Here is a 22,188-nt window from a genome sequence, read left to right on the forward strand (position 1 = left end):
CAGGATCGGCTCTTCTTCAGGATTGTAGACTTCTGAGGCAGAAACACTATTCTGGTGCCAAACCACAAGCTTTGGTTATTGGCTCTGGCCAGCGAGTCTGCTGATTGGCGCTGGCGGGGATGATCCGGCATGCTAATTGGTCGAGAGCCACATGCCAACAGCGAAGAAAAACAGACCCACATGGAGGGAGACAACATGGTGACAGACACAGACAGACAGGCAGGGCAGGAGTGAAAAACCTGAAGCACAACATCTCAGAAATTCAAGGATGAAAATGGAAAGATGACTTCAGTGGACTGTGTTCCATCTGGAGAGCCAAACAGGAAGCCATGCTTGGTGCCTTCGACATGTCGAACCACTTCTACGAAGACGGCACTCCCTGAGAAGTTCTCCATCACAAAGACCCATGAAACAACGTACTTCCCTGCACCAGCAGGCTGTTTAATGTAATGGCAAAGGCTGATAATTCTGTGGCACGAGATATGAATCTGTCTTTTTCATCATCGTATCATATTGTGTGCTAAAGCAGATGCTTTTCTACAAAGCAGCATTCAGGGGGATTTGAACTTGCGACCTCTTGATCTGCAGTTGAACGCTCCATCACTGAGTGACACGTATCCCCTCCTCAGACTGTGGAGGAAAGTAAGACATGCGTTGTACGCGTAGCGATGGCTAACACTGATCATTCCCAGGGTTTTGATGATTTGAAATGATAAGTAAAAAAAGAATCAGAAACAGAATCAAAACTAGTCATTGACACTAGACCAACACGTAACTTTAGGTGTTTTTCTATCATTCCGGTGGGTGGATAACATTGTCTGTGGCTGATAATGTCAAGTAACCTGAACTGCATCTGACTTCAGGGTAAAAAGGGAAAGGAAGGGATTTTCCGTAACTGTCTGATTTGTTCACCAGTTCCCCCTGCCAGTGGGTCTAACTACACCCACCAGATATGTCTCCTTCACCATCACAGCCCATCACAGCAACCAGAGTGGTAAACCACGTCAAGGGGCCTTTTAGCATGCCGGACACCCCTAGCGGATCACGGACAGCAGCAGAAAGACAAGATGAGACACAACCCCACATCTTCACCCGCAGAACGTGACAGAAAGGAGGAGTTCAGACAGCCACTGTGAGACACGAGCTGCAGGCGTCCATCTCTGTGTTTGGGTTTGTATTTGGGCTGATGAAGGAGGATGAAGCAATAGGCAAAGCTCTCCACGCAGATTCTTTGACCTCAGACATGGGCAAAGTGAAGAGTTTGTGCTTTGAAAACCTGCCTATAAAATTCAGCCCCAGGGTCTAGATTCTCAGTGTTTGCTCAGGGACTATCAGATGGCGGAACACTGGAGTAGTTCTGCTGTCACTAAAAAGAACTTCAGTGAAATTATAATTCCAAAGAAGCTTCCAGGTACAACATGTGATACGTACAGCTCAGAGCATGTGACCGCTGATCACAAGGTTAAACACTAACATCCCCCCGGTGTGTCGATTTGGATGGAAACATCTGCTAAGTGGACACGTTATTAAAACGGTCCACATATTGCCAGGAAAAGACATTCCAGGAAGACTCCCTGACGTGCTGAAAGTCAATGGCTGTGATGTCATCACACACACTACAAGAGGATGTTATAGGCTCTTTGTATCAACATTGAGAATGCATATACTAATTGTTCACTGCTTGCTAAAAGACAAACATAAATACACTAATGACAAATTATGTAAAATATGTATCCATTCCTCACTAAACCTTGTATTTATCTTTACTGTAGGTTTCACTTCCCAATCTGTTTCCGTCATTAACATTTGTTTATATAAAAAAGTATTTTTACATGGTTGTCTTACAAGCAGTAAGCAAAAAATACTAAAAATATTTTCCTGTGAGAGCATAAATTGGCTGGGTTGAGACCTTCAAGGAGGCCAGGAAATTAAACACCATCCCTTGTCAGTTTTTTGAGGAGAAGGAATTAATCATCCATGTCAAATTTGCTGGAAAAGGCTTAATCTCACTGTAATGAACAATCATAACAGATTCAGCCTTTCAGAACAAATAATAATCTCCTGACTACTCTCAAACTAATTAATCCAGAGTATTTCTGTTTAAAAATTACATTATTATTGATTTAATCATTCGATGCTGCGATAGTTTTACAGATCACTTTTTGTCTTGATGAAATTGGATTTAATGATACAAATGCTTAAACATAACTACTTAGTTAATCCATTCATCTATGATAAATTGTAATTATGCTATTATATAAATGCTCTCATTTTAGCGTATTAGTGTAGAACATGTCAAATACCAGAGGAAAGCATAACTGCCACATTTAGACAGACTGGGCAAAATCCTACTTGCCCACTCATTAAATGTGTGTCTGAACTGATCAGATGATGTCATGTAGCGGACCACTGACCCACAACTATTCCAACCATGGCGGCTGGGTACAATTATGAAAAATTATATCCAGTGTTTTGATTATTTCTACAGAGCAACTCTAATCTGCTCCAGACTCTTCCAAGGTCTATGGTACTCCATCCCAACAAAAATACACACACACACACACACCAAATTGGTCTGCAAATGAAGCACCCACTGACCTCACACTCAACCCTTGAGGGGACCCACAATGGTGTTGATCTATCTGAAAACACAAGAACCAAGGGCAAGGATTTAGCAGGATTTAGACGGGAATGAACCCCACAATGTACCTACAACCGACATTCCTATCATCGCTTTTATATCAAGACAAACACCCTAGCCATTAGACCCAAGATACCAACTGAAAACCATGCTAATGTCAGATAACACATCTCACTTCCAGACACCATAAACTTTGTTATTGCAGAGTAAACGCCCTGAAGACAGTGAACATGGCACTTACATGTGGCCAATAAAGTGGGACAGGATTTGTTATGATGCAGTTAATCATGTGTGATGTAACACAATCAAGACAAACAATACTGTTTCAAGGTGACAAGAAAGTCATTTTCTCTGGTGTCTGACTACAGAAAGCAACTATAAAGTTTGTGTTTTCCATAACGACATACTGAAGTCTTCACCTTTACGGTTTATGGTAATTCTATATTGCTCTTTGGCGCAGTATGCCAATGGGGCCTTGAATAGAGTTGTAAGATGTGTTCAGCCGTCAGAGTTTTGCAGGAAAAACCTTACTTGAGTAGGAAAATTATTTCTTACGCCAACAATTCTGTGACGAGAAAATCAGCAGTTCTTAGAATCATTGTAAGCATTGAAAAAGTCAGGACACCCTTCTCTAATCTCACCTGACTACATCTTTTTTTACCCCATATTCAACATTCTTGAACTTGACCCGTCCAAGGACATACATCTGTATTTAGTAAGAGTAACAAAGCTGGGGAGAAATATGAGGTCCACCTGTACATTTCTTTCCCAGACAAACACATGCCATCTGTGGAGAGCTCTGTTTTGAGCAGCTTCACACACATCAACGCTGTAGCGGTGCCTGTTGTGCGTCTGACATCACCCTCGCCAAGCACCTCGATCACCACGACCACCCCTGCCACAGGAAATCACATTTAGCCCACATGTTGAAAGGGGACAGTGACCACCATTTACATTTACAATGATCCGTGAAGTCCCCAGGTCCTCTCATGCAGGGTTTGTTTACTCAACTCAGACAAAACATGTTTTGTCTGAGTTTTGTCTGAGTTGAGTAATCAATAGAGAATAGGAACATTTGTCAAGAGATAAAGTTGGTGAAGTGATTTATACCTACAGTGAAACTCCGTAGGGGTATGATGATGGTGTGCTACCTTGATTTATTTTGAAAAGAGTCTGTAAGATTGTAAAAGTTGAATAGTTTCAAAGGCTACAAAGAGGAAGCTGAGGCTATAATAGAAGAGGTCAAGTTGAACCCAGTTCGCCGCCAACTGATAAAGTTGCTGTGAAACTTTCCAGCTCTGTGAAAACTTCTTGAGAAACGACACCATACATCAGGCTGTGGCACTGACCCGACAGCCTGACTCCTAAATAACAGTACAGTCCATGCTTTACCTTAACACCTGCCTGAATACACAAGAAACTGAGGTCTCGTTGGTCCGGTGTATATCACTGTGATTTAACACAAACCTTCTATGCCAAACGCTCAAGAACCCCTAACACTCCTGCTACACGTAGTGAGGAGAGAGACCAAGATTTACAGAGGACAGAGTTTATTTATGATCTCAGGTTCACACTGTCTATTCCTAATTAAAGGTTAGGGTTAGGGTTTGAGTTTTTGCGTGAAGACTAAAGTGGACCAGGAATACAGGCACAGGCTAAACTCAACTGTGTAGAATTCAGGGATTGTGTGGAGACACAACTCACGCAGGAATGACTGTAACTGATGTCTAGAACGTACACATGTCAAAATGATTCATACCTTACCAGGAAGAGCCCTAAAAGAGGGTCTCAAATGTACGACTTTCCCCCTCTGTGCTGTAGAGTCACTCCTGGGAGAAAAGACCATCAATGTGTCCTCATTTGGCTTGCATTAGGAATGTGTGAGACAGGTCACCAATGGTTGTAAATAGCCTTCAACCACACACGCCTAGAAATGTACACAGGTGCACAGGATATTCCTTTCCCATTCATCTCCAGGAACAAAAACACATCAGATTAACTGAATAATGGTATCATCCGGACAAAGTTTAGCTGAAACCACGTATGATGTCATTAGCGACACTCCTTTCCCAGATCTTGGCATGGTGCAGGCACTGGGACGCTGTTTTAGCAAAGAGCAATCCATCTTCTCAATGACGCATAATTAAATCCCACAATGGCTTTAAATAAAAGCTGACATATAAAAACAGTCCGGGATACTCATCAGAGCTATTGGGTCTCTAATGTTTCCACCTTGGGTTTTTAAGAGGCCTTTACAATCACAGCCTTTTTTTGTAAGAGGCCGACTATTCACTCCATTTGAAGGGCCTGAACGCCTTTTCAGAGAGCAAGAAGGAGTCACCTTTTCCATGACTGAGAAAGAAAGGGAGACAGAGAGAGAAAGAGAGAGAAAAAGGAGAGAGAGAGAAAGAGAGAAAGAAAAAGGAGAGAGAGAGAGAGAAAGAAAGAGAGAACGCTACAGTTCTTGATTTATGAAAGCGTTCACTGTCACTTGATCAAAGAATTCCCATTTGGAGGCTCACAAGCACCTTCTCCTGAGAAGCGTCACCCTGTTGAGAGTGTGAAGTCCTGCAGGTTGGCTCAGGTCAACCCCTCTCAACGGGTTCCTAAACTCACATAAATTACTGTCACTCAACAAGGTGAGCTACTGCAGAAGTAGACAATAGGATATCAGTCACCCGTCCCAACGATCCTATCTGCAAGTAGGAGTGATGACTTAGACTACAGACTTGGCCTGTTTGGATATGCAGGTCTGACAACCCTCTCCAAAGGGTTCATGCTGCAGAATTTGAAGGACACTGAACAGACGTTTTAGTTTTGAGGGGGTGGGGGTAAGGGGATGGGGGTGGGGGTAAGATGGTGGGTGTGTCTTCCTTGTTGGGGTGTGGGTGTAGTCTATGTATTTGTCACGTGTAGCAGTACGGCTGGACATTTTACATCAGTCATTTAGCAGACGCTCTTATCCAGAGTGACTTAAAGTAAGTGCCTTGCCCAAGGACACAACGTGCTGAGGAGAGGGGGGATCAGCTGAAGGCGGCACAGGAGCGCAGCAAACCGGGAACCAGGGGAGAGAGACAAAACAAGGATCAGAACACACATACAGACCCAGGATGACAGACAGAGAACACTAGGGAGAACAGGGAGAACACTAGGGGGGGGGGGGCAGGGAGAACAGGGAGAGCACTGGGGGGGGGGGCAGGGAGAACAGGGAGAGCACTAGGGGGGGGGGGGGCAGGGAGAACAGGGAGAGCACTGGGGGGGGGGGCAGGGAGAACAGGGAGAGCACTAGGGGGGGGGGGCAGGGAGAACAGGGAGAGCACTGGGGGGGGGGGCAGGGAGAACAGGGAGAGCACTAGGGGGGGGGGGCAGGGAGAACAGGGAGAGCACTGGGGGGGGGGGGCAGGGAGAACAGGGAGAGCACTAGGGGGGGGGGGCAGGGAGAACAGGGAGAGCACTGGGGGGGGGGGCAGGGAGAACAGGGAGAGCACTAGGGGGGGGGGGCAGGGAGAACAGGGAGAGCACTGGGGGGGGGGGGGCAGGGAGAACAGGGAGAGCACTAGGGGGGGGGGGCAGGGAGAACAGGGAGAGCACTGGGGGGGGGGGCAGGGAGAACAGGGAGAGCACTGGGGGGGGGGGCAGGGAGAACAGGGAGAGCACTGGGGGGGGGGGCAGGGAGAACAGGGAGAGCACTGGGGGGGGGGGCAGGGAGAACAGGGAGAGCACTAGGGGGGGGGCAGGGAGAACAGGGAGAGCACTGGGGGGGGGGGGGCAGGGAGAACAGGGAGAGCACTGGGGGGGGGGCAGGGAGAACAGGGAGAGCACTGGGGGGGGGCAGGGAGAATAGGAAGAACACACTGAAGACACCAGTGCCATGGCCGTCTCGGTGCTGCTTTCCTCTGTTCTCATTGTGTTCCTGCGAGGAGGCGTGGCCTGTTCCTCGCCACACATGCCTGAGTTCCGCAGGCCCACGTGAGGTCGCGGCCCCGGCACGTGCCGACGGTTCTGGGCACGCTGCAAACGTGCATGCCACAAACGTGCATGCCACAAACGTGCACAAACCTCTGGGTCAGACAGACTTTCTGCGAGGAACACAGAGAGAGAAGAAAACGTAGAGAGGTTTCTTTTCCTTTTCCCTTTCTTGTTTTACCACACTTATTCTAATATTAGGCTGAAGCATTCAGGAGGCCGTAATTGAATACAGAACCCAAGCGTTGACACCAACAGGAAGAGCAGAAAACAGGCTTCTCAAATCCTTCACTGTTGGACATAAACATTCAGGCCATCTAACCGTCCGTTACTTCTGAGCTTCACGTTGTGGCTGTCGATTCTCCAAAACAAGAAAAAGATGAAACTCGTTGGAAAAACAACAGACTCTTTGAGCATGACACTGCTGGTCTGTGTCTGCCATGGGAGAGACTGCAGGTGTTTCGGCTGTGGTTTACATTCATCGGATCCTCTATCGCTTACAGATGGGAAGTTTGAGGAGAAGCCGAGGGATTCACAACAAAGGCTGGGGTAGAAGGAGCCGGCCAGCTTCTCGCTCAGTGGGAGACCCAAAATGCTTTCCCCCTAGGCCTGTCGACGCCATCCACAACAGCTCACTCTCTTGCCCCCGCAGACACACGCACGCACACGTGCACTTGCACACTCATGGACATAGAGACGCACACACACACACACAGCAGCAAATCTTGCTCTGTAACTGGGGCCTGGCTTGCACACCAAACTAATGCAGGAGGGGTTCAGGGGGGTGAATCTGCTGGGTCTGGAGGAACACTCGACAGCTCCTGTCCACAATCTCTCAGGGTTGATGTCCCTGGATCCAGTTGAGCCGTTGCCTCAGCAACAGACTGTTGTGATTTGGCTAGTCGCTGTATTTCTATTCGCAGATTGTGTTCTTTGCGATCTGGCAATGGTTCTTCTTCTCCTCCACGTAAATCCTGCCTGTTAGACATGGAAGGCCTGAGATGAGAGGCCTGTCTGTTATCACAGAAATATGAATCAGGGTGATACTCATAATACTGACTACTTCCTTTGCCATTTTTAAAGGAGATGAGGCCGACTAGATATCAAACCCTGGTCTACAGGACTTGAACCAATTTGTCTGCCGTTAGACCGACACGGCTTCTTGAATCCCAAGTAAACCAGGAGCTAAAAAACATCTCTGTGACAAAAAGGCAGATTGAAAGAGGTGAGACAAAATGTGCCCTGTTGTATAGCTCTGTTTCGTAGACTTGATACGACTCAATACAGCATCGACTTTGTCTCTCGCCACTGCCGGTGTGGAAAATCACAGTGCGAAGAGGGTTAAATGTACAGAATGCTGTGAAACAGTCGACCCTGCAAATATATGTAAATTCCCTGCACTTGAAACCAGCAATCTGTCTTTCTGAGAAACAGGATGATGCCAGTGACGTGGGCCTCCAGGAAATGACTGGAACCTAGACAGAGCGGGCAGAGGACTTAAGGAGAGGAAGCTAACGACTCATAGTAAAAAGTGAACATGTGTCTATTAAAAAGGGCTAAATGCGTCACGACAGACTGTTTTTTTTTTCTTCTTCTCTTTTTGTGGGTGGCTGTGGCTCAGGGGGTAAAGAGGGTCGTCTGTTAATCGCAAGGTTGGCGGTATCCTTGAGCAAGACTCTGAACCCCAAGTTGTTCCCGATGGGCAGGCAGGCGCCTTGCATGGTAGCTCGCTGCTGTCGGTGTGTGAGTATGAATGGGTGAATGAGAGGCAAACTTTGCGAAGCGCTTCGAGTGCCGCCAAAGTAGAAAAGCGTTATATAAATGCAGTCCATTTCCTTTTACAGTTCGGTGTAATTTCTGGTCTCTGTGCATCCTGAGCAGTGAACGGCTGTCTTAACCCTTGTGCTGCCTTCGGGTCACATGACCCAAAGGTTCATAACGAACCACCGTTGTGTTTACCCAATTTTACCCAATACAAAAACAAATAACAATTATTTTCTTTTAACCATTGCAATGTGGGGGGTCTGAGACAGCCCGACAGTTAAAAGAAAATGCTTCACTTTGTTTTTGTAGGAGGTAAATTTGTCGCAATACGACGGTGGGTCACAATGACTGATGGGTCAGAATGACCCGAAGATAACACAAGGGTTAAGCAACAAGCTCAAGTTGTGTCCCTGGATGAACCAAAACCCACTAGGGCTAAATCCTTGTTTCTTTCAACTCACAAATCCGACAGAATAGACTACTATTTTACACCTGCTAATGTATTAAAATAGAGAACTTTCACGAATTAAAGCAAAATAAATGACAATATCATGCATCGTTTGGTATTTGCACATTAGGTGCAACCACCTAATTGCCTAATCTAAATCTAATCAATCTAAATTCAAGCTAAACATGCAGCAGGTTGACTAAACGCCATTAATCTGAGAAAATTACTGATGTGTAATATGTGCACTGAGAGTTCTGGTTGGGAAAAAAGAATAGAGTAGGCTATGGGCGCCTCCACAAGGAAATGTGAGATAAAAAAATTCCATTGCAGTCAAGATCTTAACCTATGCTGAGTTCCCACAAAACTGAATATCTTGAGAGTTGCAATCAATATTTATTTTTTGAAACGAGACAATAATGTTTTTACATTGTTTAATAGGTGGGCAAGGCAATAAACGTGGAATAAATATGTTACAGTTGTTTTCATAACTTCATAAATGAATGAAGGCCTGAGTTCACATTCTTAAAAACTTTGGTGGTACATATTTATACCTCAGACCACTTAAAGAAGAAGTGATAGACAGGAAGTGGAAGACAGGAAGTGGAAGATAGAATAGATATAAACTAGAATAAACCAGGATAGAGCAAATAGGTAAAATGGAAACCAAACCAAACATAATTTCTGAAAATAAATTCTGGAAAATAAACTTACAAAAATTGCTAACCAATCATCATTTACAATAATATGTATAAATTAGTGGTGGGCATAGATTAATTTTTTAAATCTAGATTAATCTAACTGTAATCTTGGAATTCATCTAGATTAATCTAGATTAAAATGGCTTATTTGAATTCCGCCAAAGGCATTCAGAATATGTGTGCTACCCAAATAATGACTAAAAGTACGTTTTTGAGAACGGGTTTCTCAAGCCAGGTGAGCAAGGAGATTAGTTAGCTTGGTTGATAGAGCTGTGCTGACGGGCTTGCCTCGGTTGCACTCAAACAGTAGTTTGACGACGACTCTTACCCTGCGTTACATCAGTGCTTGGCCCGGCATCTTCCGCATTAGCTAAGGGATGCTTTGCGTTTAGGTGGTATTTGAGACTGGAAGAACTCGTACAGTAAACTAATTCCGCATCGCACAAGGTGCAAACAACGTTAGTCTTGTCGAGGTTTCCATTGGGAAGCTTCTTAAAAATACATTTTCCCTGAAGCAAACCCGGCGGCTTCATAGCTGCATCCATGTTAGCACGTCACGTTTGATGTAGTAACAGAGAATGTCTAATATAATATAATATTAAACAGGCTCTGGTAGTAATTTCATACACAAGGCATACACACAGGTTCGAAGACTCGTTCTCGCCCCCTACAGTGCAATTCGGCTAGGTATACATCAGCGCTAAAATTTAAGACCCAGCTCCCAACCCAACTTTGAGAATAGATTAACGGAGATATTTTTTTTTATCGCCCGATAAGAGTCTCACGTTAACGCAGCACGTTAACGTCGATAACGGCCCACCGCTATTATAAATATTCATGTTATTGTTCTGACATTCTTTTTTTCAGTTTTCCTATTTTTTCACTCAAAGGAAGCATTTGATTGAGTCTATTTGTATGTACCCTATAGCAGAAAACAGTAATAGTTTTTAAAGAGAATTTTATACGTTTCATTAATAGTCCAAACAATATAGCTCCAATGTAGATAATAATATTATTCATAAGTTTCCTTCTAATTCATATTACATTTAGTCATTTAGCAGACGCTCTTATCCAGAGAGACTTACAGTAAGTACAGGGACATTCCCCTGAGGCAAGTAGGATGAAGTGCCTTGCCCAAGGACACAAACGTAATTTTGCACGGCCGGTAATCGAACCGGCAATCTTCTGATTAATAGCCCGATTCCCTAACCGCTCAGCCATCTGACTCCCTATATTCCCTCCACTCCCTCTGACTCATATTTAATGTATCTGTATTTACATTTTAAATGTATTTATACATACAGTATACTCACTACTAGGCTGAAACACATCCTAGGTCTGACATTGTTGTCAGCATGTTTTATTGGAAGCCAAGTGTTTTGTATAAAGCAGGGTCATATTTAGCCAACATAGTTTTCATCACAAAACATGAAAGAGATCCTTTCCTCAAGACCGTGTCAATGGTGGCCTCAGCTCTCTCTACCCTCTCTCTCTCCACCTTTACTGCCTCTCTCTCATCATCGTTGATCACTCTCTCCTGCAGAAGTCCATTCAGCAGATTATTCAGGACAGACTTGGACACTCCCTCCACAAACGCCAGTCTTGCAGAGCGCAGCTGCTCCTCTGCAGAGCCCTTCTGAGCATGCTCAGTCTGCCTGCCTCCCATCGATCCTCAGGACCCTGAGGATGTCCTGTACCTGTTAGTGGAACACGTGCTGCCCACACCTCCTCTCCTTCTCCCGCTCTCTCCAGAAGCCTCAGCCTCACCTCCTCTGTGTCGGTGCTCAGAAACACCTGGAAATTGGGGTGGTAGTTTGGACCAGTTCCAGTAGACCTGAACACGCTGGAACACAGATGAGAGCATTGTTAACAGCTAAATCTGAACCGTTCAGAACCATCTGTCGGGTTTGGACGAGACTAGGCCAGTGAATAATGAGATAATAATAATATATAAGGGAACCAAATTAGTAAGAAATTACCTCAGATAATATAAAGGTTTTGAACCTAACGTGATATCATTAGACAAAAGCATTATTATATAATGAGTGAGTTTACCTAAGGTTGGATAATATTTTCCTCCACCACATCACAGCACAGACTGTAGACTTCCCCACGAGAGAGTGTGCAGTCTGAACAAACACCTATGTAGGACCTCAAACTGTATTGCACATCGACTCCTGAATTAAGTTACAATTCCAATTGGTTCCATATCCAAAAAATCACAAAATGGATACAATTGGTTTAAAATATACAACTTAATACAAATAGCAATACTGCCCAGACAATTATTTGTTCACACACATACACATGGTAAACACCAGAAAGTACATGTCTGTGTGCAGAACAGGGGAACAGTAGTGATTGTAGAGTATTTTACCAACTCCTACATTAGGCCAATGAGGTGGGACCAGGGAAGAACTTGCTTGGATGCGTGTTCTGCGTGCCAATAATCAATGTCCACAATCTTTCTGCATTTCTGTGCTGTGACCCATTTATTTTCCTGACAGCCTGCTCACCGTAGCACAAGCAATACAGTCCATTTCATTTCAGGTTTAGTTCCATTCATTTTCTTTTGCACACAAATCAAACAATAACATGCAAACCTCACACAGTGAAAAGCTGTATGCTTTTCCACCTAGCCACACACCTGTGTATCCCTGGCTGTTAATTACCTACCGGTATATGCCTTCCCAAAGGCAATGCTCCACCAAGTGCTCAAACATAAAACTGCAGATTAGCCTCACCAATGTGGTATATAAACAAAACAAAGTTGTATAATGGCTCCAACAGTGATGATGGAGGAAAGAGAGGTTTAGCGGTATTCCTTATAATTGGCGGTCTAATACTGTCTCTTCTGAAACAACCAGTTTTGACTGGCTAGAGCTGTATGCATCCAGTTCTTTGTATGAATCGATGTTATTTCTGGCTTTGTGTTTCCATAGAGTGAAACCTTTGACAGGGCGGCCGATAGGAAGATCCAATATAATTTGCCTGAATTTGGACGTTCTTGCTACGAACAGAATGAAGATTTGAAGTCCCTGTGAAAGACAAAAAATAGATATGGCGAATGGTTCTCTATTTATAGGTCTATATTATTTATAGATCTTCATTTTATGAGCTGTAACAGTTCTATTTTTTGTTCAGACAGGATTATTGAGGAGTTGCAACAACACAGTGAGTTTCCCATGTCACTTATCTCACAATTGTCTGTGGGGGCTGAAACAGTCACTAACAAGCGTGTGCATACTGCATAGGCATCAGGGGTATTTTGGATGTTTTCATCACATATTTGACAGAGCTTGTCCCCTGGGATGTCCCCTATGTACTGCCTGTCTGACTCAATGAGAACACAGGTAACACAACACAGGTGACTACCTGTGTGGTGGTACACAGGCAGAAGACGATGTTCAGGATGAAGTGCATGTTCTTGTTTGGTATGACGAGCATTAGGTAGCCTATTACCCAGGAGAGACCCAACACCACTGCTAATGAGAAACTACTCAGAAGTTTTTTCTTGTTGGAGGACTGTGTGGTGCTGTGGAGAAAATAAAAAAAGCTTACAGCAGATAGTAGAGCACTCAAAACATAGAAGTGCAATAAAAACGTTTTTACAAGCCCTTCGACTATGAGGATTTGTTTACATATGATTGCAGTGAGCTACATCATCGGTACCTGGTTAATTCCGGGTCTGTCCTGCATGTTGTGTAGCTAAAATAGCATAGGATAACTGTGTTAAAGATCATAATTAGAGCCACTGGGATGAGGAACCCCCAGAACATTGGCTTTGCAAAGTCAAACTGTCCCTCTGGGTTTACAGCAGCAAGCCAGCAACTGGAGGGTCAAAAGGAAGTAGTTAGTTTGTGGTTGATGTAAAGTACTGTACAGAGGTGAAAATGTACCTCTATGTGTTTTGTACTGTAGTATAATATACAGTAGGTTATGCGTTTTTTAATGTGTATTCTAAGGTTCAAAATATAAGGTACAGTAAAAGCGATGACAGATACAGGTAAGTTAGATGTCTGCAGTTTGGCAGATTATTTGTAGGTCAAATTTGACGTCAAAAAGCTTCCCTTTGTTCGTGTTCAGTTGCTGTTACTGTACACCATTGAATTAATTTGCACTGTAAGTAATATTGAAACAACCACAAAAAAAGAAAGTAAAGTTTCGATTTACAATTCTTCCTGTCGGTAGTTTAATGGATTGTCCACTCTGTAGGTGACTCCCAATGTGATGGAAACAAGAACAGCAGGAACTCCTGGGAGAGAGAAGACAGTGTTGGTACACAACTAGCTGCAGAACCCTGCAGTGGGCGTGTCCTGTCACAGCCCTGTCACAGGCCTGTCACAGCCCTGTCACAGCCCTGTCACAGGCCTGTCACAGCCCTGTCACAGCCCTGTCACAGCCCTGTCACAGTCCTGTCACAGCCCTGTCACAGGCCTGCTGCAGCACCCCTGCAGTCCACCTGTCCCCCTGCCATCGCCTCTGCAGAGGATGTAACGCATAATGATTTTAGTGTGTTTGTCTAGGCTTCTTTTAAATGAAGCGAAGACGTCATAAATAGAGCGTGGGTGAGTATCATCCCTCTGCTGTTTGTTGGACATTTAGTTTAGTACCATAATTGAGTTGAATACTTAAGTCAAGACCAGAAACCCAACAAAAAAACAATGGTACAGTGACAAATAGTACTTTCTACTTTGTTACTTTACGCCGCTACCTACGTACCCCATCCAGTGACCACGGTGATAGTCGGGAGGTAGGATGGGGGTCTCCTCAGGGGGTTCCAGAGCAGTAGGAACATGTGACAGGCATAGAGAGAGTTCCAGACAAAGGTGGCCATCAGGAAGTACTGCAGTAAGACTGCCACGGCAGTGCAGGGTCCGTCGTCTGGGTCGACGTGCTTGTCAGAGGAAGGCATGACATTGGCATCCTTGTCTTCAGGTTCATGGGACTGTGGGTTGGTGTTGTCGATCCCCAGCAGGAAGAGGAGGGTGAAGATGAGGAGACTGACACAGAGGCTCACCATCAGGACTGCTGGGCTGCTGTTACCGGATTTCCTGGGAAACGGACCAATTAAAAAAGTCAACGTACCAATTTGCTTTCTGTGTGAAGGTTGCTTTCGTGAGGGTTGCCAAATCACGGTACAGCAAAGATCCTGTTTTTGAATCTCACCTGGTCATGACATAAAAAACTATTGTGATAACCAAGCCCACAACAGACATGGAACACCCCAGATAGGTGATCCAGTCCAGGGCTTCAGCGTAGACATAATTAACCCTGTAGGACTAGAGGAGAAGAAACAACTAAACACCTATGACATTCCAAAGTGTTTTGAAGATAATAGGGTTGTTTTATTGTATGTGGTAAACCAAAGTTCACAGCTGAGGGCAGTAAAGACAGCGGTGAGAGAGGACTTGCCATTAGCGCAGCAAAGTTGGTGGTATGATTGCAAAAACAACTCAGGGCCTTAGAGGAAACGTTGACTTTGGAGCACCCTTCCGTGCTCCATCCATTTTGGGTGTAGTTCCAGAACACACATGCAAAGTCGTAGGGGGTTGTGTTGGGGACATTCTGAGAAAAGAAACAAGTCACTTCGTCATCACCGTAGCTGGAGAACCAAACACAAATAGACATTTGGATTGGTGGTGAAATGGATGAATGCTGTTGGTATACTAAGACTTCATTGTTCCTCTCTTAAGAGGAGTTAATGGGTAACTTATCCCATTGTAATTTGTGGAATGTTTTGTATTTACACAGAAGTGCCGTTTCATCCAGCCTCCATAATCATGAACAAGTGCCATGACTCTGCTGTATCAAGCAAAGCTAATCTAAAACATGGGTCTGCAGGGGATCTTACGACTGGCCTGAAGATCATTTCCACATGTTCGGCCCCCATCCTTCCAGCTCCTTTCACATTTCCCGAGATGACCCTTCTACGACTGCCCAAGTGGGCTCTGAAATCCCTTGACCTGAAGAACCTGTCGTTCTGGTAGAGCACAAAGCCAACAGAGATGCCAGAACTTCGACGCTGCATTCCTGAGGGGACGAAGCACAGTTTGTAGAGGAAAAGAAAAGGAGGGAGAAATTAAGAGTTGTATTTTTATCTACTCGATTGTGTATTGTGGTAGATTTTGTTTAGTATGTCTCATAGGACGTGTGTTATAAACACAAGGAAACTCTAAGGGGGTTGATGGTAAATCTACTGTATGGGTTAGGTCCACTGTCAACTCACCTGGTGATAATCTTATGAATATCTGGACATCAGTGGCCTTTCCATTGTCAGACACAAGTTCAGATGCATTGGTATTCAGTCTAATTCTATCAGCAGAAAAATTACTAGATAATCCTGGAGAAGGGGGAAATTATTGTGTTGATCATTTAATTAGAATCTAAAAAGTGTTCACAGCAAATGTATCTGCAAACATGGATGAACGAGGCTTTCTCCTATCAACCTGTTTGTGCAGAGAACTGGATGCCTATGCCATATGCCTATGGAACTATGTCGTTACTGGTTAGTACGACAGACTGGACCGCAAGGTTGGGCTGGACCACTAGAGATGTGTTGTCTGACCCCAGTGAGATATTCTCTAAACTTTCAGTTAGGCTGTGGGCAAATCAGAAAGGTAGAGAGACAAAATTACCTCACAAGAAAAACGTTACCGTAATGTGGCCTTCTCTCTGGTCACTTAAGCATGTCTGGATGATACATTAACTGCATATCATAACATTCAAAAGGTGACCCCTATATAATATTTTACATAAAATGTAAATTATACAATCCACATTACCTCTCACCAGACATCTCTGCTACACTGTCCGGTACAGAAGCCTCCAGCAGCTGACTAACAGTGGTCAATGCTGCCACGGCAACTGCCTGCAATAGTACCAGACCACCACAGTTAGCTTTGAATAATAGAATAGTGGAATATTCATTTTTTTCACATTGTATCTCTCTTTCTCTGATATACACTATTTGTATAAAGTAGATCAAACAAATACAAATATGCAGTATGTATAAATATTGTATATATACATACAGTATAAATTACAATATATAAATAAAACAATATATATAGCCTTATTGTTAGAATTAATGGTGTGTTGAGGTTTGGAAACACTGCACCTCAGAGATATTTGAAGACCTTTCAAGGAGGGTGTTGGTGATGTCAATCGCCTTGGTAACATTATCAGCTGTTAGAGTCTCTGGATTTGACGTCAAAATCTGAGTACTACTCGCTAACTGCAGCAAATCAGATGTGCTGGATAGCTACAGGGATCAAAACGAAATAATGTATGTAGTTATATACTGTACAAGCACTTAGATTGTTCCATTAGGTTTAAAAAGAGGGTTTATATTGGGAATCGTTCTATTTAAATTTTACTTACATTTCGTTGAATGTTGCTGAGAGTTATGTCACACTCTAAGACATTTGGGGTGTCAAACTTTGGAGTCCCATATTGACCGGTACACCTTGCTGAAACCCTCGGCACATTCCCTGTTGATAAAACAGAAAATAGTGAATTTATTATCAAGAATGTCATGTAGAGATATTTATATTAATTTAAAATATCTCCAGTGGTGGTATCCCATCCAAAGCCAGCTACCACAGTGCCAAGAGAGTCAACACACTCAGGTGCCGCAATACGCTGTAGACAAAAATGGGGCAATGCTGTACCAGGAAAACAAACAAATCCTTTATCTTACCACTAGATGTATTAGGTCCACACTTCTGCTTAGAATAACCGAACCAACCGATGGTACATCGGTTTATATCAAATACAGAGCAGAACATACCTGTCATAACAAGATAACTAAGAACATGTTTAGAACAGCAGAACCAGGCAAAGGTGCCATCACAGCCGTGGCAGTTTAGACCCACCTATTGAGCAGTCGATTCCAGTCCATTCAACGGGACAGACACAGAATCCATTCTGTAGCTCACCTCCATTGGCGCAGTTCAGAGGAGGGTGGGTTGTGTGGATGGCAGTGGTGGAAAGAGTGCTGGTGGTGGGGGCAGTGGTGGGTGTGGATGTAGCACTGATGGAGGAGCTGGGAATGGTAGTACTTGTGGGGAAGGATGCAGAGATGGTGAGTGGGGGAGTTACAGGGTCAGCAGTGGTTGCAGGATTAGGTGTGGTTGCATAGGCAGTAGTCATATTGTTAGTGGTTACACTGTCAGTTGTAGGATTAGTTGTGGTTACATTATCAGTAGTCATATTGTTAGTAGTTACACTGTCAGTTGTAGGATTAGGTGTGGTTGCCAGCTGCTTTGGGAGGTCAGACAAGACAGAGTGATAGGCTACGCCACAGTTTCGAGTTTCTCCGGTGATCGCTACCTTGCCGACTGTGTGCCACGGTTGTGGTGTTTAATAACTTTATTTTCATCTTACTGCGATGTTTGTTTGCCTGCTAGGATAAAATAATCATAATGAGACTCATATTTATAGCAAGGTAGACACACTGTGAGCTGCAGATATCAGGACTTAAAGTAATAGCGCCATCTAGTGGGTAAGGGTTGCAACAGAATATTTATAACGCTAAACCCCAATTAAATCTTGTGCGAGGCCTACTTGAGGAGTAGCCTGTCCTTATCCAGTGAAATAAGGGATTTTTTAGCAAGGGGGTTTTGTACTTTTGCAAGGCACTGTATTCATGTCACATTGTCATTGGGGGCTGAGCACCCCTAAAGGTCTGATCGCCCCTGATCTGGGTTCTTGAGCTATGAAACTGACAATGTGGTCTCTGCCTCTTGTGTCTTGAGTCCTGTCTGTTTCCCCCACACGCTACAATAGACATGCGACATTTGATACATTAACATATAATAACGACATGAGACAATCCATTATGTTGGATTAACAGAGTTTATCCAAAGACGGAAATTAGCACACAGTGCCATCACTGCGATATCTGTTTGAAATATGTCAGCTTCGCTAGCAACGTGCTTCCACCTACAAATTCACATCTCCTGTATGTAGCTGCAATAATGTTTTATTATGAGGGATGCAGGCAGTGGCAATGAGAGGGTGGGGTAAATGCATGTTCATGTGCACATTTAATAGGGGGTTTCTTCACGTAAGAAACACAACATGGAGGAATCATTCCTGCCTTCATGCACAGTACCGAACATTACAATGGAACATAACCTAGCAGTGGTTCTCAATATGGGGTCCGCCCATAGCCAAGGGGTCTGCGAAATAATTAGCCATGAATTCTAACATTGTTAAATGTTGCTGTATCATTAAAAAGTAAAACATATATTATAATCTACAGATGGGGACCATTTGCATCAATAAAACAAATATTGACACAATACCTTTTTATGCCAGCAGAGGGCCAAACACAAAATTGCCTGAAAATGCCGCCCCTCTCTTCATGCCGCCCCGGGCGGCTGCCCGGTTCGCCCATGCCTAGAACCGCCCCTGAAGGGTATGCTGAATGGGTGTTACGATTATGGGGGGGTCTCTGGCCCCCAAAAGTTTGAGAACATACACATGGTAAACACCAGAATGTACATGTCTGTGTGCAAAACAGGGGAACAGTAGTGATGATGGAGGAAAGAGAGAATTATTTCGTAAACTCATAGTTCACTGGTAAGTATAGCGGTATTTCTTATCATTGGCGGTCTAATACTGTCTCTGATGAAACAAACAGTTTTGACTGGCACGAGCTGTATGTATCCAGTTCTTTGAATGAATCGATGGTATTTACATTTACATTTAGTCATTTAGCAGACGCTCTTATCCAGAGCGACTTACAGTAAGTACAGGGACATTCCCCCGAGGCAAGTAGGGTGAAGTGCCTTGCCCAAGGACACAACGTCAGTTGGCATGACCGGGAATCGAACTGGCAACCTTCGGATTACTAGCCACCTGACTCTGACTATTTCTGGCTTTGTGTTTCCATAGAGTGTAACTTTCGATATGGCAGCCGATAGGAAGAGCCAACATCATTTGCCTGAAGATGGACGTTCTTGCAACAAACAGTATGAAGATCTGAAGTCCCTGTGAAAGACAAAAAATATAGATGCGAATGGTTCTGAATTATTTATAGGTCTATATTATTTATAGGTCTTCATTTTATGAGCTGTAACTGTTCTATTGTTTGTTCAGACAGGATTATTGGGGAGTTGCAACAACATGGTTAGTGAGTTTCCCATGTCACTTATCTCACAATTGTCTGTGGGGGCTGAAACAGTCTCTAACAAGCATGTGCATACTGCATAGGCATCAGGGGTATTTTGGATGTTTTCATCACACATTTGACAGAGCTTGTCCCCTGGGATGTCCCCTATGTACTGCCTGTCTGACTAAATGAGAACACAGGTATACCTGTGTGGTGGTACACAGGCAGAAGACGATGTTCAGGATGAAGTGCATGTTCTTGTTTGGTATGATGAGCATCAGGTAGCCTATTATCCAGGAGAGACCCAACACCACTGATAACGAGAAACTACTCAGAAGTTTTTTCTTGTTGGAGGACTGTGTGGTGCTGTGGAGAAAAAAAAAAAAAAAAGCTTACAGCAGATAGTAGAGCACTCAAAACATAGAAGTGCAATAAAAACGTTTTTACAAGCCCTTCGACTATGAGGATTTGTTTACATATGATTGCAGTGAGCTACATCATCGGTACCTGGTTAATTCCGGGTCTGTCCTGCATGTTGTGTAGCTAAAATAGCATAGGATAACTGTGTTAAAGATCATAATTAGAGCCACTGGGATGAGGAACCCCCAGAACATTGGCTTTGCAAAGTCAAACTGTCCCTCTGGGTTTACAGCAGCAAGCCAGCAACTGGAGGGTCAAAAGGAAGTAGTTACTTTGTGGTTGATGTAAAGTACTGTACAGTGGTGAAAATGTACCTCTATGTGTTTTGTACTGTAGTATAATATGTATAGGCTATGCTATGGAAGCAAATCAGTGACATCATGTTTTGAATTTTAAAAAGCATTGAATACTTAATATAGAAATTTAAATACCACCTAATTTGCTGGTTTTGAATTCACCTCTTCAGATTGAAATATACATTTATTTCAATGTTCAAATATTCCAATCCAGAATTCAAGGTTCGGAAATTCTGGTTCCTCAAATTCAAACAATAAAATTCAGATCCCAAAAATTAAATAAAACATTCAAGCTTCAGGAATTCAAATACAACAAATTTCAGGCTGCTCAAATTCAAATGGTGGAATTCAGATCCCAAAAATTCGAACCAATTTTTAAAAAACGGATTTGCTTCCATACTATTCTTTCTTTGTCCTGGTAGTGTAATAGTACAGTAAAAGGTACCGTAAAAGCTATGACAGATTATGTATTTAATGTTGGCAGTTTAGTGGATTAAGTAATAACGAAACAACCACAAAAAAAAAGAAAAGTTTCGATTTACAATTCTTCCCGTCGGTAGTTTAATGGATTGTCCACTCTGTAGGTGACTCCCAACGTGATGGAAACAAGAACAGCAGGAACTCCTGGGAGAGAGAAGACAGTGTTGGGACACTCTAGCACTTTTCAAGGATCACGTTGTTTAATTGTAATTTGTTTAACTACATGCTCTTCTGGTTCTACCCATTGGCACTTATTTGCTTTTCACAATGTATGCTTCATGTTTTGGCTACCCACAATGTTTTGGGGGCTATCTCGTTGTTTATGATCATTGACCTATACCTTTTTGTAAAGCTCTTTCTTGTAAGTCGCTTTGGATAAAAGCGTCTGCTAAATGAATAAATGTTCATGTAAATGTTAGTGTAGTCACTGTCACAGTGTTGTGACAGCCCTGTCACAGGCCTGCTGCAGCACACCTGCAGTCCACCTGTCCCCCTGCCTGCGCCTCTGCAGAGGGTGTAACGCATAATGATTTTAGTGTGTTTGTCTAAGCTTTTTGTAAAGACTGCACAGTGAAGAGGTCATACATACTGGTGTGGGGGGGATCACTAATCTTTGCTGTTTGTTGGACATTTTGTTAAGTAGTAGTATTAAGTTGAATACTTAAGTAAATGACAGTTACCCCCCCCTCTCAAAAAACAAAAACGGTACGGTGACAAGTAGTACTTCCTACTTTGTTACTTTACGCCGCTACCTACGTACCCCATCCAGTGACCACGGTGATAGTCGGGAGGTAGGATGGGGGTCTCCTCAGGGGGTTCCAGAGCAGTAGGAACATGTGACAGGCATAGAGAGAGTTCCAGACAAAGGTGGCCATCAGGAAGTACTGCAGTAAGACTGCCACGGCAGTGCAGGGTCCGTGGTCTGGGTCAACGTGCAGGTCAGAGGAAGGCATGACGTTGGCGTCCTTGTCTTCAGGTTCATGGGACTGTGGGTTGGTGTTGTTGATCCCCAGCAGGAAGAGGAGGGTGAAGATGAGGAGACTGACACAGAGGCTCACCATCAGGACTGCTGGGCTGCTGTTACCGGATTTCCTGGGAAACGGACCAATTAAAAAAGTCAACGTACCAATTTGCTCTCTACAGAGGTTGCTTTCGTGAGGGTTGCCAAATCACGGTACAGCAAAGATCCTGTTTTTGAATCTCACCTGGTCATGACGTAAAAAACTATTGTGATAACCAAGCCCACAACAGACATGGAACACCCCAGATAGGTGATCCAGTCCAGGGCTTCAGCGTAGACATAATCAACCCTGTAGGACTAGAGGAGGAGAAACAACTAAACAACTATGACATTC

General features: G+C 43.8%; 3 protein-coding genes and 1 long non-coding RNA gene across 4 annotated transcripts in view; 1 reads left to right on the top strand and 3 right to left on the bottom strand.

Moving 5' to 3' along the window:
• The window catches only part of abi3bpb (ABI family, member 3 (NESH) binding protein b), a 69,906-nt gene that overhangs the window by 28,810 nt on the left and 18,908 nt on the right, over positions 1-22,188 (top strand). The gene's annotated exons all lie outside the window — the stretch shown is intronic.
• Positions 12,129-14,794, bottom strand: LOC134007317 (adhesion G-protein coupled receptor G7-like). The gene is made up of 6 exons (XM_062446697.1): positions 14,687-14,794; positions 14,240-14,571; positions 13,691-13,772; positions 13,190-13,348; positions 12,893-13,052; positions 12,129-12,555 (listed from the first exon to the last, which is right to left on the bottom strand). The coding sequence occupies exons 1-6, from the start codon at positions 14,734-14,736 to the stop codon at positions 12,343-12,345; spliced, it is 996 nt and encodes a 331-aa protein (XP_062302681.1). The 5' UTR covers positions 14,737-14,794; the 3' UTR covers positions 12,129-12,342.
• On the bottom strand, positions 16,011-17,007 carry LOC134007332 (uncharacterized). The gene is made up of 4 exons (XR_009928033.1): positions 16,901-17,007; positions 16,638-16,781; positions 16,303-16,388; positions 16,011-16,118 (listed from the first exon to the last, which is right to left on the bottom strand). It is a non-coding gene; the product is annotated as an uncharacterized LOC134007332 (long non-coding RNA).
• On the bottom strand, positions 17,454-22,146 carry LOC134007843 (adhesion G-protein coupled receptor G7-like). Its single transcript, XM_062447559.1, has 7 exons — positions 22,039-22,146; positions 21,594-21,925; positions 20,896-20,977; positions 20,145-20,303; positions 19,844-20,003; positions 19,385-19,516; positions 17,454-17,579 (listed from the first exon to the last, which is right to left on the bottom strand). Exons 1-7 carry the CDS (start codon positions 22,086-22,088, stop codon positions 17,454-17,456), a joined length of 1,041 nt encoding a protein of 346 aa, XP_062303543.1. The 5' UTR covers positions 22,089-22,146.

The sequence above is a fragment of the Osmerus eperlanus genome, chromosome 21, assembly GCF_963692335.1.
Source record: "Osmerus eperlanus chromosome 21, fOsmEpe2.1, whole genome shotgun sequence".
Taxonomy (NCBI): Eukaryota; Metazoa; Chordata; class Actinopteri; order Osmeriformes; family Osmeridae; genus Osmerus; species Osmerus eperlanus.

Coding starts and splice junctions, on each gene's coding strand:
- LOC134007317 (XM_062446697.1), bottom strand. CDS start 14,736: ATGTCTGTTGTGGGCTTGGTTATCACAATAGTTTTTTATGTCATGACC. Junction 13,773..14,239: donor CACCGTGGTCACTGGATGGG/GTACGTAGGTAG, acceptor TCTCTCTCCCAG/GAGTTCCTGCTGTTCTTGTT. Junction 13,349..13,690: donor AACTACCGACAGGAAGAATT/GTAAATCGAAAC, acceptor TTGACCCTCCAG/TTGCTGGCTTGCTGCTGTAA.
- LOC134007843 (XM_062447559.1), bottom strand. CDS start 22,088: ATGTCTGTTGTGGGCTTGGTTATCACAATAGTTTTTTACGTCATGACC. Junction 20,978..21,593: donor CACCGTGGTCACTGGATGGG/GTACGTAGGTAG, acceptor TCTCTCTCCCAG/GAGTTCCTGCTGTTCTTGTT. Junction 19,517..19,843: donor GCCTGTGTACCACCACACAG/GTATACCTGTGT, acceptor TGTCTTTCACAG/GGACTTCAGATCTTCATACT.